Source organism: Lynx rufus, unplaced genomic scaffold (genome assembly GCF_022079265.1).
Source record: "Lynx rufus isolate CCGP_SWC_20201006 ecotype Redwood Valley unplaced genomic scaffold, mLynRuf1.p SCAF_9, whole genome shotgun sequence".
NCBI classification, from domain to species: Eukaryota; Metazoa; Chordata; class Mammalia; order Carnivora; family Felidae; genus Lynx; species Lynx rufus.
The window spans coordinates 60,359,181-60,374,527 of NW_025814897.1; the positions used below are offsets into that span (position 1 = coordinate 60,359,181).

Genomic DNA, 15,347 nt, shown 5'->3' on the forward strand with positions numbered 1-15,347 from the left:
GGGAAAAGTTCAATATGTATATATAAATAAAAACCTGGTGACCTTTTATATCCTGAGAGTTTCTTTATATTTTAATGCCATGTTTCTCCATCATGCCTTATTCACCTCTGTAGTATTGGCCCCCAAAAGTACTGTTTCCTCCTACAATTTGTGTAAACATGCCTTCATTACAAAAAAAAATAATAATAATAATCAGGGTGCCTAGGAGGCTCAGTTGATTAAGTGTCCAATTCTTGATCTCAGCTCAGGTCATGATCTCATGGTTTATGGGTTTGAGCCATGCATTGGGCTCTACACTGACATCATGGAGCCTGCTTAAGATTCTCTCTTCTTCTCTCTCTGCTTCCTCCTTCAAAATACATAAATAAACTTAAAAGAATTACTTGAAGAAATTACTTAAAAGAATTATAACTTCTATATACCAGGCATTGTGCTAGATTAGTTCAGCATGTCAGGCCCATGCTTATCTCTGTGATCCACTTATTTTCTTCTTTTTTACCACTCTTCATCACATCTACTCTATAGCTACACTAATTTATTTGCAGTTGGGAGGATATGTCGTTTCTTTTCATCCCATGTTGCTTTCATAGATACTGTTCCCTCTGTCCCTCCCCCTTGTTGATCTGATTAAATCCTATTTGACAAGACTCAATTTAAGTCTTCTTTTTATTTTCTCCTTTTATTCTCTTTATTTTCCATATTCTTTTCATTCTTTCTTTTATTTCAAGATTTTATTTAAATTCAAATTAGCTAATGGATAGCATATAGTATAGTATTGGTTTCAGGAGTAGAATTTAGTGATTCATGACTTACATATAGCATCCAAAGTATACCCTTCTTTAGGAAATCTTCCCTGGAGACCATAGTTTAGGTTAGGTGCTTTCTGTGCTCCCACATCTCCTTACCCTTATCTCATCACAGCATTTAGTACACTAATTGCAATCATCTATTTCCTTGCCTGTTTTCCCACCAGATTGCTTGAGGACATTACCTTATATGATTTTATATCTTAACGCTTTGCACAGGGTCTGGTCCAGCATAGGGATGTGGAAGACAGAAGTTTGTCCTTGGCTCTACCATTGTGAGATCTTACACAAGTTGTTTGGCTCATTCAACATTCCAAAGCCTAGGTTCTCTTACTGCTCTGCAGCCGTGTAGACCAGGTTTGTGCTGGGTAGCCTAGTGGGCCTGTCACATGAGGCCTTGGCCCAAGTGCCAGATTGTCTTTACAGTGATGATTCAGGAGTTGAGGTTGACACCACATCAGAAAACTAAGACCCCTGCCTCCCTCTAGGTGCAGGTGGCAAACTGCTAGTGAGAGCCAGAAGGAAACCACTTAGAGAGACAATGGGCAACAACGTGTCTTTGCTCACATTTCTTCCCTCTGGTGAGCCTATAGGTGTATCCACCCAGATTCTAACCAGTTTTCAATATCTATCGCTTGTTGAATGAATGTATATTTCTTCATTCATATATATGAATGAAGAAGAAATTACTACTGAGTTTGTATTAAATCCTAGGTGTTTTCAAACATATGAACTCATTTAATTCAACAACTTGAAGAGATCAACATTGTTAGATGGTAAGCTACCTGGGTATCTGTCTCAATCACTGCTCTGTTTCCAGTGCCTGGCACAAAGTAGTACAAAATAAATGTTATGAATGACTGGAAAGAAATTTTATAGAAGGGGAAATTGAGGTTCAGAATGGTTAAGTGATTTACCCAAGGTGATCCATGGCCAATAGGATGGAAATCAAAGTCTTCCAGCTTCAAATCTAGTGCTTTTTCTGATAAATTTGACAATTAAAATCCAGCATTCTAACATGGCCAGGTATTTGGAAATCCTGAATGACTTCATTTTTTGTGGCTATTCTAAATTAAAGTAGGAGAGTTTACTCATTTTACATAAAAATCTTTCTCAAAGGGAAAAGGCCTTTTCCTATGAAGCATAGTGTGGAGGCTAGGATAGATCTTTACTATCCGAGAAGCTAACTGATCATCAATTTATAGAGTTCTCTGTTGATATGTATAAGTGCTTAAAAAAAAAATTATCTCCTTTACTTCCATGAGAAGTCTGTGGGGGGCAGTGATGCTGTTGGTGGGAAAACATAGTGGAAATCCTGATGGGATGTGCTACAAGTGATCCAGGACCTACAGATTGCCTTCATTTGTTAATTAATTAATTAATTAATTAATTCATATTGATTCTCTTGTCCATTCAGTAAACTTTACAGAGTATTTAGAATGATCTAGCCCTGTGTTAGACATTGGGGAATACAGAAATAGAAAAGACATGTTCCCTACCACCATAGTGCTTATATATAGCACAATGGAGAAGAGAGACATGTGACTAATAATAACAATATAACATACATGTTAGAAAAGAAGTCCGAATAAAGAAAGTGCTAAGTAAGCAGAGAAGGGAGTGCTAGTGCTCATATTTTGAAGGTTTTAGAAGAGAGGATTTAGAAATGAGCTCCAAAGCATTTCCACAATGAAGAGCTGGAGCTAGGCTTTAAGGATTAGTTGGTGTTTGGCAGTCCACAAAGAGGGAAAAGAGCTTTTCTGGAAATAGCAAAGATCTAGAAGTCTGGAGCAATGTCCAAAGATGAGTAGCAAAATAGTGCAAGACACTGATTGTAGATCAGGTCTGCTAAATTCAGAGCAACAGCTGAGGCAGCATCCAGGGAAGAGCTGTGAAGTTCAGGTCATCTGTTTGGTATGAGTTTGGCTGTTTACCCAATGGTTTCCAGCTTCATAAGATAATCAGCTAGGTGCTAGAAGAGAGTACTGTAGCTTATGCTCATATTGTATTTATTTCATTCTTTAATTTTTGTATATGTTTTACAGTATACCTAATGTCAGTACATGAGTCTGATTTATAAATAGATAGTCCTGTGTTGGCAATGTATGCTCCAAATACAGGTAGGTTATGTCATTAAAAGGGTTGGAGACTACAAAGTTAATCACCTTATACACTTGTCTTATGAAGGACTCTTTGGTGCTGAAAACACCAGAGATTGGCCTTCTCTGACGCTGTGTAGTATTGTCTGTCATTTTGCCCAGAGAGGTAGTTTTTGATCTCTCTAGGGGCCTCATGGACAGGCTTAGGGTGATGAGAGGCTCATGACTTTAGAAGACTGTCTCTTGCTTGCATATCCTCCTGGAATTTGGGCATGTGAGTCATTTGGAGACTATCTGTACTAAGCTCTCCTTGCCAAATTCTGTGGCCTTCTAACAGCCACAGCTCTCTGTACTTGCTATTACCTTTGTCCTCACTTTGGCCTGGATATTCTTCCCATTTTCTCTTTTGGAATGAGAAAGTAGAACAAGCCTTTTAACTTTTAGGTACTTGAACCTTAGGGGTAAGGGACCCTGATATCTTGCCTTGGCTATTGATTGGGACACAGGGTCACTCTCAGATAAGGATACAGCCCATCCTGGCTTACTTTGCCCAGACTGTAGTGACTCTGGGTGGCCAACACCATGCTGCCAAGCTTACCTAGATAGCGTGTGTGCCTAGGTAACAGAATGATGTGTAGAGCACATGCACACACACACACACACACACACACACACACCAAAATAACTACCTCGAGGTTTGTCCTGATATGCTAAAGCCATTATCCTCTTCCCAATAGCTTAGCCATGTAGGGGCTGACTATGTTAAGAGTCCATCCTCATTGGAATGCAGTGGCCCCCTTACCTTATAGACCTCCATCTCACTTAATGTCGTGTTTACAGCAGTGGTTCTCGGCTGGTGGGCAATTTTATCCCCCAGGGAACATTTCACAGTACGCAGAGACATTTTTGATTGTCATGACTGGCAGCATGCTACATCTCGTGGGTGGATGCCAGAGATATTGGTTAATATCCTCCTCTGCAGAGGACAACCCCCCCCCCCCAACAAAGAATTATCCTATCCAAAATGTCAGTGGTGCAGAGACTGAGAAACCCTGGTCTAGAGTGACTCCTGCCCATCTGCACTGCAGTGTAAGGTGCAGATAGGGCAGTTCCTGCATGCCAAGTGTCTATGTTTGGGCTTGTAGTAAGGCATCCTCCCAAGAGACAAAAGGCTCTTGTAGCACAGTTAGCCTCAGGCCTTTCTAGCAACAGAAAAGTGGCCTTCTTTCCACTCCACATGCCAAGCAGAAAGGCCCCATTGTGCTGGACGTGGCTGAGCTCCCTTGGCAGCAGTGTCAGGAGTGTGTTGTTCTCTGTACTTCACAGGCTGGTACTTGTCCATCTGCCTCGTATCTGTGTGTCCCTCTACTACACCTTCATTAGCTGACGTTCTAGACCATAGTAAATGAGCACATTTGTAATGTCTACTAATGGATACAAAGGCATACACATCCCGCTTTTTTTTTTTAATTTTTTTTTAACGTTTATTCATTTTAGAGACAGAGAGAGTCAGAGCATGAATGGGGGAAGGTCAGAGAGAGAGGGAGACACAGAATCTGAAACAGGCTCCAGGCTCCGAGCTGTCAGCACAGAGCCCGATGCGGGGCTCGAACTCACGGACCGCGAGATCATGACCTGAGCCGAAGTTGGTCGCCCAACCTACTGAGCCACCCAAGCGCCCCAACATCCCGCTTTTCTAACTCTGCTCTGTCATCCCTCCTTTCCCAAACCCTAGGATTTCAACATAGCTCTTGGAAATTAATTTCTCTTCTCTTTCCAATATATTCTAGTCTGGGAATTAGAAATTTAACCAAGCAATGACCAAGGATTAGGAAAATCTAATCCTCTGGGATCTTGTCTCCTAGGATGCAGTCTAAGTGCACTAGAGTGCCCCTCATTTCCTCCCAAGGCACCTTCCTTTTCTCACCTCCTGTGCCTCTGCAGACAGTTCAATGGATATCCAAAGTCTCAGCTACAAAACTTCCCTCCTGAGCTCTAGTAGCTTCTTGAGGACATCAAGAGTTCAGAGCGTTTTTGCCTCCAATTTTGTTTCATGCAGGATGTCTCAGTGTCTGCTTTGTACCACGTGCTGGGCTCCACTGAAGGGGAAGTAGGTGAGTGAAGGGACAGGTCCAGCCTTCCAACTTCTCCAGCTTATCTGAGAGTGACAGAAGTAATCCAATATCTGAGGCGTGTTTACCAGAGGAATGCCTATTTTTCTGACAGGGATTTCAGAAGTTAACCATCCACATGAGCTGTGTATTTGTTTAAGATGATTGTTTCTCTTTGGAGGCCCACAATCAGACCATTTCTGGAATTCCTTGTTTGGGGTGGTTATTCCTTGAGTAAATTCTTATTGATGCTACTGTATAAGAAGCTTTACCTCAGAGACAGTGGGGTGAGCAAAAATGAACAGGACATACTCGTGTCTTTGATGTTTCCTGACTTTCATATTTATTTATTTATTTATTTAATTTTTTTTTTTTAACCTTTATTTATTTTTGAGACAGAGAGAGACAGAGCATGAACAGGGGAGGGTCAGAGAGAGGGAGACACAGAATCTGAAACAGGCTCCAGGCTCTGAGCTGTCAGCACACTGCCTGACGCGGGGCTCGAACTCACGGACTGCGAGATCACGACCTAAGCCGAAGTCAGACGCTTAACCGACTGAGCCACCCAGGCGCCCCTGTTTCCTGACTTTTAAAGGAAAATTGGACAGCACTCTGATGAAAGGCAGTTTTGGGGAAAGACATGGACCTTAAGAGAAGAGGGTGATAAATCTCACCGTTTCATTCTCTTTCGGAACATTTTTTGGCTTCTTGCTGCTTGCAGCAAGTAGTTTTCAAACTTGAGGAATGTACAAATTCCTTTTAAGGGAAATAATTTATCTTGGACCTACAATGCTGACTTAAACTGTTTTTATTATAACAATGATTACTCAAATTATTATCTAAATGTGTACAAACATAAAATGAGGTTTAAGGTGCTATATAAAATTTGTATACAAATATAAACAAAAACAGGCTTATACATTAAATGAAAGCAAACTTTAAATCCAATAAAATGACATCTTTTTTGCTGCAACTCAGTTGCTCCCAGTCTTTTTAAGTTCAGTATGCTGGTATTCCTGGGTGCCATGTGATACACATATCCTATATGTCATTCGTCTACCTGTCTGTCTGTCTGTCTCTGTCTATCTGAGAGAGACAGCAAGAGCACAAGAGTGCATAATGGCTTAGAGCAAGGGTTACGGAACCACACTGCTTGAGTGCAGGTGTTTGCTTTGCCAATTTCTAGCTGGGCAACTTTTGGAAAGTTATATAACCTTTCTGTGCCTCATTTTCTCCATCTGTAAAATAGGGATAAAATAGGACCTATCTTTCACATGGTTGTTGTGAAGAACAATGTGTTAATGTATATGAGGCCTCTAGAAGAGTACCTGTCATATAGTAAGTGCCATGTAAAGGATGGCATTTGTTAGTATTATTATCATTATTATATTATAGTTGAGGGTTATTTCACCCAAATACCGGTAGAGGGAAAGAGCAAGGCCATTCCCTGTGTGTCAAACAAAAGGTACAGTATGTACCCCTTTTATACTGAGGATTTGTAGGAGAGGGGGATGGTAAACACATAAACATGTGGTCAATGAGAAGGCCAATGTGACTGATGGTAAGTTCAAGTAGTTCTTGCATTCTGGAGTCAAAGCTTTGCTTGTCTCTTCCCACAGTGTACAACTGGACTGTGGATGAGGTGGTGCAGTGGCTGATCACGTACGTGGAGCTGCCTCAGTATGAGGAAACCTTCCGGAAGCTGCAGCTGAGTGGCCATGCCATGCCGAGGTCAGGAGGAGACTGGATTCTCTCACTTGGGGGTGTAGGGAATGGACTGGGATCGGCCCAACATCAGGTTTCTCTGGCCAGTTAAATGAGGCTCCACTTTTTTCAGGGCATACTCTCTAGACCTCTCCTCTTCTCGCATCCATTGTGCACTTGCTCTGAAGTGTGATGGACGCTTGGCATCCGTTCTCTTATTTAACATTTCTGTCGATCCTGGGAGTAGTACTAATGGCTGTCGTTTATTGAATGCTTAGTACATGGCAGGCACTCCTATGCACCACTTCATATACAGTATGTCACTTAATTCTTACATCAATCCTGTAAGGTAGGTATTATTGTATATAGACAATGAGACTAAGTAACTTTTCCAAGGTCACATGGCTAGTTAGAGGCAAAACTGATTTGAACGTAGATCTGGGTAGACTTCAAAGCCTGTGGTATTTCTCTTTTCTTTTGCTGTGCTCCCAGCAGCTGCCTCTTTTACTGCCCAGGAGCCTTGGGGCTCTGTTAGCCTCCCTTGAATTATCCATATAGAGTGTGTCTACTCTAAAGACGTGGTGTGAGGTGGGGCTGACTCCCACTGGCCCCGGCCTCCTCTCTGGGATGACTCTTCCAACAGCTGTGGTACCCTAACTCTGCCTGCTTCACAGGTGCAGTAGGCCAGGGCCTGCGGGGGGTGGGGAGGGGATGGAGTACTGCATGGACTTCTTGTTATGTCAGACTAGTACCATGTGTCATGCAGCCATTAATCCATTTACTTATTCATTCGACAAATATTTACTGGGTACCTGCTCCATGCCAAGCACTTGTGCTGGGTGCTGGGGATAAAGATGACAACAGCCTGCCCTTGCCCTCCAAGGGCTTACTATCTGGTAAGTGCTGATTGTGTATAATCTGTCATCCCATTACGTAGGTGCATCTGGTTATGAGCTTCAGCAGAGGGGAAGGGGGGAGGTGAAGCTGCTGGTGCACCCACACTTTGCAGCCTGCAGCCGCAGAGCTACTGGGCGCTGCTGCCCCCGCCCCCTGCCTGCAGCCTCCTTTTCACAGCTTCTCCCTACTCTGGAGAGAGTAATAATCTTACTGTTTGTACAGCCCCTTCTAGAACACTTTCCTGCCTATTATTTCAGTTGGTTCTCACAATTCTGGGAGGAAGGAATTACTACCCCGGCTTTTGGGTGAACAAACTGAATTTCAAATATTTTATGATTTATCCAAGCTGGTAAGTGGCAGAGCTGGGATTTGAACCCAGGTCTTTTCATGAAACTTTACCAATTATCTACCCCGTGCCGGGTTCTCTCCTGGGCCCTGAGGACAAAGAAGTGTATCAGACCCCATCTGCCTTGAGGAATTCCATGTTTAATGAAAGAGACAATTAAATAGATGATTGACCATGAAACTCCAGGATCTAGGTTTCTTTCCGGTTACCCATGGAAATTGCAGTATCGCCTTGGCCCATTCCATCTTGAGGAATAGCTATGGTTCCATTAGAGCGAAAACATAGGATGAGAAGTCAGTTCTCAGGTCATGGGCTCTTGGTGCCTCCCTGTAGCTAGACCAGATCCAGCCAGGTCAGGCGGGGGGTGGAGGAAGCCAGGCTGTGGCACCTTAGTGACAGCAGGAAGCCTGGAGCCTTCGGTACACGGAGTGTGGGATGGAGTGGCAGTGGTTGTAGGCCCACCACTAGGCAGCATGGTGTAATGGGAAGAATCCAGAAGATTTGAGTTCATTTCCTGCCTTTGCCACTTACGTGCTATGTACGTGACTTTGGGCGAGTTGCCCAACTCTGAGTTAAGTCAGTGGTGCAGTGAAGTGGAGCTAGTGATGGAACTGTGTCCTTCCAGTCAGAGGACTGAATGAGGCATTGTATGTGAAGCGTCAGAACAGGATGAGAGATGCAGTAGCTGCTTAGTAAATGTTAGCTCCTTTCTCGTTTCTCTCATTGCTCACTTCAATAGGTTTCATTGACAAATAGACTGCAGAAAAGATGACACATTGATCAGTTAGATGAAGGCCAGTGCACTGGGTGGAAGTGCTCTGAGGAGGAACCCCCAGAGCTCCTGGGCCTAGAGGAAGCATCTGATTTCACAGAAGGTTACACAGAAGGAAAATGGGACCCCAGAGGAGAGACCGAGTAGTTTATGATCAGACAAGTGAGTTGCTGACTCAGCTGGGACCAGAAGCTAGATCTTCTGACCCCTTCAGCCCCCATCACAGTGTCTCATTGCTTCTCTTGTAGAGGGGTTGATTGCTTCCCATGGCTGGAGAGGGAGGTAGCTGCCCCTGTGTGCCCAGGCAGGAATATAAATCACACACAGATGTCAGAAGCATTTTTTTCTACCTGGGGAAACAAAGCTATGCATCAGCAAAGAACACTAACTTTATGGAATATGACAGTAGTAAAGGCTCATGTGTGGGACCCCAACCACTGGATTTATAAGCTTTCATATCTTATAACCGTCTCCTCCACACCCCCTGTGTTCTAGCAGAAGAAAAACAAAGTCCAGTTTGTTTCTGGGTCATTTTCTCATTTGCAGGCCCTTTCTTACTAGAGTTATCATTAACAGTATGTTGAAGGTCATAAAAAGTTACAATAATCTGACTGGGAGTAAATGACAGTGACTCAAATACAAGATAATAAGACTAATGCACTGTTTGTCATCAGCAGATTTGTACTTAATGGCAGTGGGTTAGGATTAGAGGTCCTCAGAAAGCACTGGGTCACGTGGCATTGTGTTTTGACCTGGGTTGGACAGGAGAATGTATTTGCAGATGGTGGGAGTGTGGGGATAGGTGCACAGTTGATACTCCCTGGAAGGAGAAACACAACAGAAAACTTATAGTTGGGTGTGGGCATGCTCACAGAGGGATAGTCCTCAAAGAGCAAGGTTCTCAGGAGATGGTGGACATGGGGAGAAGGGTGAACATATTCTTGGTAAATGTTATGTGTCCCTCCTTACTCCCTGTTGAGTTCCACTGGTATGGACTCTGTTCTAGAGCACACAGGGGAGCAATCACCAAGAGCTAGAAGTCATGGAAGTGTTCCTGGAGGAGGTGGGTAATCCTTTCTGGTTTTAATGGCAGGAAACTGAACCCTTCCTCTTTGCCTCGACAGGCTTGCTGTGACCAACACCACCATGACAGGGACTGTACTAAAGATGACAGACCGGAGCCATCGGCAGAAGCTGCAGCTGAAGGCCCTGGATACAGTGCTATTTGGGCCTCCTCTCTGTGAGTCCTGTGGAAAGAAGGGCTGCTGATTTGCCATGGAACCTGAGGCCATTGTGGGGGCTAGGCTGAGGTCCTGGGTCTCCTAGGTACACCTGCAAGGCAGCACCTCCACTCTTCCCACTGAGAAGTGAAAATATGAGACATGAAATAGTCTTATATTTCAATCCAGTTGGATGTCAAGTTCCGTTCATTAGATACATTAAGACCTACTTTGTGCCAGTGCTGTACTGGACCCTGTAGGAAGACCTGGATGAATCATATCCTTCCATAAAGGGATAAAATGAAAGTTCCAGAGAGGTACACCATGCTTCTGAGGTCCAGAGGAGGGATAGAGAAAGCATCTGATAGAAGAGGTGGCATGTGACCTCTGCCTGTAAGGATGGGTAGGGCTTTATTCCATGCAGGTAGCAGGAGAGGGCATTCTAGGCAGAGGAAACAACCAGAGCAAGAATACAAAGGCTAAGATATGAAAGGAATGCTCAGGGATAACATAGGGTCTGAATGCCAATTAGCTGTTCCCTGCTTTCACTGTGGACATGCAGAGAGTATGAACTGATGGCTGAACATCTTATGTCCTTGGACCACCAAAGAAGACTAAGTGGGCTTCCCTGGAATCATAGAGACACACTCAGGGCTAAGAAAGGGTAGTCTCTTCAGCCAGGGGTAACTCAAGAGAAACAGGCAGTTCAGCTCCTGAAGATCTCTACAAGGTGGGAATGGCCAACCCTGCCATCCTTTATCTTATTCCCCATGAACTCAGGGGGAACAAAAGTGGTAAGATTTCTGAGAAAATTAGCCTTGACCAAGCATGATCTTAGGACCTACTCTCTGCCCGTTGGGAGCTGTTGGCATCGGTTCAGGATGCCAGTGGCAGAATGTTATAAGGCCAAGAACCAGTCCAAAGAAGCAGCTGGCAGGCAGAGTCAGAGGCTGTATAACATTTTCCCATCTGTGCATTCGGCTTGACAAGTGCCTGAGCTGATCCATCATCTGTACGTGTTTTTTAAATTTTTAATAAACTTTATTTTTTAGAGTAGTTTTAGGTTTGCATCAAAATTGAGTGAAGCTTGGGGTGTATGGGTGGCTCAGTTGGTTAAGTGTCTGACTTTGGCTCAGGTCATGATCTCATGGTGGGTGAGTTCGAGTTGGGCTCTGTGCTGACAGCTCAGAGCCTGGAGCCTGCTTTGGATTCTGTGTCTCCCTCTCTCTCTGTTCCTCCCCTGCTTGTGCTCTCTCTCTGTCTCTCAAAAATAAATAAACATTAAAAAAATTAAAAAATAAATAAATAAATTGAGTGAAAGTGCACAGATTTGCCATACACCCTGCCCCCACACATGCATAGCCTCCCCCATGGTTAGTGTCCTCCACCAGAGTGGTACATCTGTAATGACTGATGACCCTGCACTGGCACATCATTATCACTCAGAGTCCATAGCTTACATTAGAGTTGACTGTTGGTGTTGCACAGTCTACAGGTTTGGACAAATGTACAATGACATGTATACATGTATAGAATAGTTTCACTGCCTTAAAGATCCTCTGTGTTCCACCTATTTATCTCTCCCTCCCCCTCAACCCCTAATATAGAATTACCATATAACCCAGCAATTATAGGCCTAGGAATGTATCCAAAGAATTGAAAACAAGTACTGAAAGAAGTACATGTTCACATTCATAGCAGTGCTGTTCACAACAGTCCAAAGGTGCACACAACCCAAATGCCCATCAGTGGACAAATGGATAAGTGGTAGTATATAAATACAATGAAATATTATCCAGCCACAAAAAGGAATGGAGTTGTAATACATGCTACAACATGGATGAACCTGGAAATCATGCTAAGTGAAAGAAGCTAGACGTAAAAGGCTACACATTATATCATTCTATTTATATGAAATATCCAGAATAGATACATCCATAGAGACAGAACGCAGATTGGTGGCTGGCAGAGGCTGGGGGAAGTGGAAAATGTGTAGTGACTCCTAATTGGGTATAGGATTTCTTTCTGGGATAATAATAATGTTCTAAAATTAATTGTGCTGATGGTTGCACAACCTTGAAAATATGATAAAACCACTGAATTGTACATTTTAAAAGAGTGAATTTTAGGGTATGTGAATTATAGCTCAACAACAACAACAACAACAACAACAATACATATGCAGCTTGATTTTTGGCAACTCCTGGACTTCCATTTAGAGAACTTCTTATCAAATTTAAGAAAGTAAAGTACCTTGGTCCCTTTTCCAAATTTCCACTCACTGTGTGACCTTGTGTAGGTCACTTTTCTCAGGATGTGTTTTCTGATTTGTATTATGAAAAAATTGAGCTAAAGGATCTTTGATTCCTTTCAGGTGAACATTCCATAGTTTTTGAGAGGAAACCCTTTGATTGGTAAGGGTCCTGGTAAAAGGATAAAAGATAGGAGTTCTCCTCCTCTCCGCTGCTGTCTGTTTCCCGTACTTTTAGGAATCTGTGCTTGGCCCTTGCCTTATCAAGTGACCTTTGGCAATTCAGTTCTCCTGCCTAGATTTTGGGTTCCTTATGTGTAAAATGGGCTTGGTCAAGGCTCTTACTGGCTCCCTGATTCTAGGACTCTGATAGAGCTTGGGTGTACTTCTGGGAGATAAGGTTTTGGAATCCAGCAGCTGTCCTGATGGCAAATACTGTTTTTATACTTTCCTACTGATGGCTCGTTAAAGAAAAGTTTTGAAAATTGCCAGATGGAATCTGAGGAAAATACTAGGAAGCTCTTTGCCAGGAGACATCTGCAAGGGTGGGGCTGTGTCTGGGGGGTACCTGCAAAGAATCCCTTGGTCTGTGTCCCTCTAGCTCTGTGTTTCCATCTGAGCATGGGCTAAAATCCCTACTTGAGCTCTGTTCCCTGTCCAACACTCACACAGAACTTAGAGTGCTAACCTGTGCTGCTGACCTGGTTCTGTACTGAGGGTGAGTTCTTAAGGCTGTGGCTCTTAGGTGGTAAACACCCTGGAGAGCCTGGGCCAGGTATAGCTGCAAACTTTGGCTGCCTTGCCCAGCCTTAATGAAAATCCTGCCATCAGTCTGAAACTTGAGAAATCTCAAATCAAAGTTTGTTGTACAATAGCCGGGAAGGTCTGCTGACTGATCAGGGTCCATCTGTCTGAGCAGCCTCAGAGCTTGGGAATGGAGAAGAAGGATCAAACAGGCTCAGCACGGAGCTACTCAGGACCCATTTTCTGACAGTAGAAGACGTCTCAGCCCTCCCACCATGGCTGCAGAGGAGCACATGGCCTTTTACAGTCTTTCCGACCTGCGGAGTTGGCTCTAGGCTTGCAGGTCTATCCGGGGCTCTACTAACAATCCCACAATGAGGTGTTAGTTGTGTTCTGACACACGAAGTCCCAAGGCAGCTTGCCTTGGAGACCTATGCTGATGTCTCACTCTGGCAGCAGATCATTCACTGAGAGGGCTTTTCCTGATCTGCAGATAATTTGTCAGAGAAATGGAGACTCAGGAGATGAGGTGAGTTTTTAGAGGTCATTCAACTTTTAAATGGCAGAGCCATGACTCAGACCCAGTAACTTACATTTCAGTGCTCTTTCTACTATATTATCTCATCCTCTGCTTCTGACAGAGGAAGCAAGATAAAACATAAAGAATTCCAATATGAAATGAAGCAAATTAAATTAAAAAAATGTTTATTTTTGAGAGAGAGATAGAGTACAAGCAGGGGAGGGGCAGACAGAGAGACACAGAATCTGAAGCAGGCTCCAGGCTCTGAGCTGTCATCACAGAACCCGATGTGGGGCTCACACCCATGAACTGTGAGATCATGACCTGAGCCAAAGTTGGACACTTGAGCCACCCAGGTGCCCCAAGAGTTGGGTTCTTAATGGGCTGGCTCCCTCAACTCACTTTTGAAGCTTTCTCCAGGATGCCTTTCCAGACTCTTCCTGGGCATGTTCAACCCTTTCTCCTTACTCTCTTCTGGGATCCTATAGCCCTTTGTACCTGCTTTTTCTTTTCTTTTCTTTTTTTTTTTTTTTAATAATCTGTTTTCCTGTCTGTTACCCTTTAAACTGGGAACTCATGAGGGTAGAAACAGCTTTGTTCATCTGTCGTCGTAACTCAGCATATGGCCCAGCAATGAGTAGGCGTCAGGAAATGTATGGTAGAAGTTTTACAGAAGGAGGCTGGGTGTCCTTAGAGCTCTAGGACAGGGGAGATGGGAGGAGACTCTGGCCCAGCTTGGCTGTGGGGAGAACACTATGGAATGTCTTCTGTGGATACGTGAGTCAGCTAAAGCACTTCTTGGGCTAAAACCAGAAGGCAAGAAGGTCCAGGAATAGTTATTATAGGTTAACCACACACCTCAGCACAGAAGGCTATGTAAATGACAAAAGAAATTCCAAGCATGTATTCTGGCAGTAAGCAGTGAATAGGTGTATCTCCCAGGGACAGGGTATTGTGGACAGTAGAGAAGGTGGCAAGAATAGATTGGGAGAGGGGGTTCCAGAAAGTGGTAATGATTGGAGGCTCACTTTCTCAATGCTAACTGTACTATAAAAATTCTCACCATTATTCCTGACTCTGTTGTTAACATGTCAGCATCTCATTTGTTTATACCCTCCTCCCTTGCCTCAGGCCTGATTGTATTAACAGTTGACCTCATTTTGCTAAAATCTATTTGTAGCACTCGGGCTGGGAACTCTGCCACACTCTGGCTCCCCAGGTCCTAGCCAGTTTCCCTGGGTTAGCTCTGTTCACCTAGCAAGCCACACCTGCTCTCATGAAAGCTCCATGGTCTGTCGCCCTAGCAGTGCTCGCTGGGCATAGGGGTAGCTTCTGAGAGCTGAGCTTGTGCAGGGGCTATGCGGGACGGCCAGCCATGCTTATCCTTGTGCTTTCACATGCACTTTCTATCATAACCCCTTCCATGTGAAAACCGCCTTTCTTCTTCCCTTTGTCTTTCCTTTCCACCTTTGCTGAGTACCTGTTTCTGGTCAGGCTCTGTGCTAAGTATGGGGCTATAGAGAGAAATAAGGCTTGTACCCTGGCCCTGAGGAACTCACAGACTATCAGAAGGTGACTAGTATGAAAGTTGAAAAACACACAAGGCAGTCCCTGAGATGGCAGGAGATAATCCATGTTTACCTGTCCAAAGAGTGGGTTAGTTGAGGAATCCTAGTCAGAGGAGAAGGATTGGAAATATCCATGTAGACTGTTGTGGGCTGGGAAGGTGGCAGGAAGCGAAGAATGGGAATGGAATTATGGGGAAAAGTACATCGTTAGTAAGGCACAGATGAGACTCTTCATTTCTCTTTTTCTGGCACAATGGTTTATAGATTCTGTATTACGATTCTCCAGAGAAACATAATTATGTATGTATG

The 15,347-nt window shown here is 43.8% G+C and overlaps 1 protein-coding gene across 2 annotated transcripts in view; it reads left to right on the forward strand.

Moving 5' to 3' along the window:
• STIM1 (stromal interaction molecule 1) overlaps window positions 1–15,347 on the forward strand; it is a 182,481-nt gene that overhangs the window by 141,905 nt on the left and 25,229 nt on the right. For both annotated transcript variants that reach the window (XM_047072482.1, XM_047072483.1), the window contains exons 4-5: window positions 6,636–6,747; window positions 9,860–9,975. In XM_047072482.1, coding sequence (XP_046928438.1) covers window positions 6,636–6,747; window positions 9,860–9,975 — 228 coding nt within the window. The remainder of the gene's footprint in view (window positions 1–6,635; window positions 6,748–9,859; window positions 9,976–15,347) is intronic.